Below are 2,957 nucleotides of genomic sequence, written 5' to 3'. Positions count from 1 at the left end.
TCAATAGTTTATTTAATTTTTAGTCTTCTCTGAAATATGCCCCCTGAATTCTGTATTTTTATGCAGTCAAACATTGTAGAGATGCGCAGCATACCTGAAGCCTTACCATTTTTGGTCACTCCAAAGGCAGTTGATGAAAATTCAGCACTTCTACAACAACTGCCACACTGGGCTGCTTGTTCAATAACTCAGGCCCTAGAGTTTCTTACTCCTGCATATAAGTGTCATCCACGTGTCATGGCATTTGTTCTTAGGGTTCTGGAGTCCTATCCTCCTGAACGAGTGACCTTTTTCATGCCACAGCTTGTGCAAGCTCTACGATATGATAAAGGGGTGAGCTACCAGCGGTTATGCATTGATTTTAGTCACATCATCATTCGCTATAAACTAGCATATTTGGGTGGAATGTTACATCTACCTCTTTTCTAATGATTTTTTACATAGGTATTTGTCTGGTTTTATGCTTTTCTTTACAGAGGTTAGTAGAAGGATATTTGCTTAGAGCAGCTCAAAGAAGTGATATATTTGCCCACATTTTGATATGGCATCTACAGGTATAGAATTTGTTCACACAGCATAATTTATTAATCTATGCTTCAATTTTAGATGGTGGAAATATATACTGGAACTCTAATATTGATATGATTCCATAAATGGCAGGGAGAGAATGTCCCAGAATCAGGGAAAGATGCAGGTTCTGCAAAGGTACATATGTGCTTGCCTTGCATGCCTTTCCTGTATTCTAGTAGAACTCGTTCCATTTTAAAATTACGCAAAGATCTGTCTCTGTGTTTCATGATGATTCATCTGCTAATTCTACTACTTCATGATAAGAATAGCAACAACAGAGGGATTTATTTATTTTCTGGGATGGCAGTGATGCCCATTGACCATGGCAGGCTCCTCAAATGGCATTCCAACTGTGCAGTTGGTCGCACTCCAGCAGAGTGTTGCATCAACATAGGAACCAGGATTTTTATGTTGGCCTGGGCCATGGTCATTAAATGTGTGTGCCCTTAGAATTTCCCTTCTATCATTTCACTATGATATTGACTTTTGTACAAATGTGATATTGAATTGATACACTTGCTACATGGGCAAACGGAAATGGGTCCATGCGATAGAGGAAATGTCTGAATCCCTTTGCATGAATTTCATTGCAAAATATAAGTGGGAAGTGTATCGAAAGTAAGTGTCAAATGACAAAAATTACAAAAAATGCCATTAACAAGATGGCAGCTTTGTAACTTTGTAAAACTTTATATCATTGCTTGCTTGCTCATGTAGATATGTTCTTGCTGTTGTTTCAGGATAGTTCGTTTCAAGAGCTGTTACCTAGGGTTAAGCAAAGAATTATTGATAGTTTCACCCCAAAGGCCCATGAGATGTTTCAAAGGGAATTCAACTTTTTTGAACAAATCACATCAATTTCTGGTACACTGTTTCCACTTCCAAAGGAAGAACGCCGAGCTGGCATCCGGAGGTACTATCTTTTGTTCTGTTGACTTTGCCAGCTATACTTTCATATAGTTATGGTGATAGTTTAGACCTAATTTGGCTCTTGCATGAGTTGGAACCAGTGTTCAGAGAGCCTGCCTGGGCCGCCCTCTCCCTGGCACTTAAAATGGGATCATAGCTTATACATGTGTTCTGCTGATACCCACTGACTAGCCCGTGTTTCATCTGACAGGTGAACCACTGAACCAGAATAGTTGAACCTGCTATTGATGCAGTAGCTATCATAGTTGGACTGGCATGACCCGATCTGGAAACCCAGACTGAGTCACAGGCGAAACCAGCCCAAACCAGGCTTTTGGTCTAATAAGTGTTCGTTGGGGTTTGTTTATTTGTTTTGGGGTTAATCTTATAATTTTCACTTAAAAACTTGTTTTATTTCTTTTTGTTTCATTTGGGATAGATACATAGGAGGATTTGGTAGGTTTAGTAGTTTTTAAGTCCAAGTTGAGTTCTATTTCTGTTTTATTATGTGTGTGTGTGTGTGTGTGTGATTGTACGCATTGATCAGATTAGAAGTGAATAGAAGATTTGGGTTTTGTTTGAGTTATGTTATGATGTGAGTGTGCAACTGTAGCTGGTGGCTTCTTCCTTCTCTGCATTCTGAGTTTTCTCCCTTTAGGTATTACTTCTTATCCCTTCTTTTCCTTTTCTTAGCTCTTCTATTTTTCGTAAAACCTGTTCTCTCATCATATCCCTCGTTCCTTACTTCCCTGCCTCCATCACATCCCGTGTATTTTGTTCTATTCTGTCCTGCCGTGACTTTGGTTCTGCAATAGAGACATTGATATCTTTCAGTTCTTAGCCATTCAGTTCCTAGCCGTTCAGTTCCAAAACTGTGGTATCAATTGATTCCTCTGGGCAACCCTACTTGCAAAGCCCTAGGCTGGAAACCTTCTGGAACTGTGAGATATCGATTGGGAACCAAACCTGGTTTCCTTTCTTCTGCCAGTTTTAGTTTCAGTTGTTCATTATTAAACAAATACTTGATCCTATGAACTTCTGTTGATCATTCCTCAAATTTTCCATTGAAAGGACATGTATCGAAGGAGTTCTTGATGCAGAATCGTGGCTGAACCGGATTTACCCCTCTGGCAATCTTGAACGAGATAGGTTTTGCGTTCAGTAGGATATTTTAGGATTTTATTTTATTTGAGAATATTTGTAATCTTTTATTTTTTGGGTAGTTAATAGACAAGTAGGAATTATCAATTTGAATTTTATTGTATTTCTAATTGTCAGTCTAGGTCTTTGGAAGTAATTAGGAGAATTATTTCTATTTCAATCTTAGATTTTAATTAGGATGCTTTTAATTTTGGTTTATTATAAGTAGGCATGTAACCCAGGTCATTGGGCAACAAAGTTGATGAATGATTGTTGAGTTGTTTATGGTGCCGGATGGGTGCATAACAATGGTTGTGTGACCTTCCTCCCCCCCCCCC

General features: G+C 38.8%; 1 protein-coding gene across 1 annotated transcript in view; it reads left to right on the top strand.

Annotated features, from left to right (window-relative positions):
* The window catches only part of LOC122078700 (phosphatidylinositol 4-kinase alpha 1-like), a 43,996-nt gene that overhangs the window by 28,482 nt on the left and 12,557 nt on the right, over nt 1-2,957 (top strand). Inside the window, exons 18-21 of the mRNA XM_042644798.1 lie at nt 67-333; nt 477-554; nt 661-705; nt 1,311-1,483. Coding sequence (XP_042500732.1) covers nt 67-333; nt 477-554; nt 661-705; nt 1,311-1,483 — 563 coding nt within the window. The remainder of the gene's footprint in view (nt 1-66; nt 334-476; nt 555-660; nt 706-1,310; nt 1,484-2,957) is intronic.

This window comes from Macadamia integrifolia, chromosome 5 (assembly GCF_013358625.1).
Source record: "Macadamia integrifolia cultivar HAES 741 chromosome 5, SCU_Mint_v3, whole genome shotgun sequence".
NCBI classification, from domain to species: domain Eukaryota; kingdom Viridiplantae; phylum Streptophyta; class Magnoliopsida; order Proteales; family Proteaceae; genus Macadamia; species Macadamia integrifolia.
This window is presented reverse-complemented; position numbering and strand designations above follow the sequence as displayed.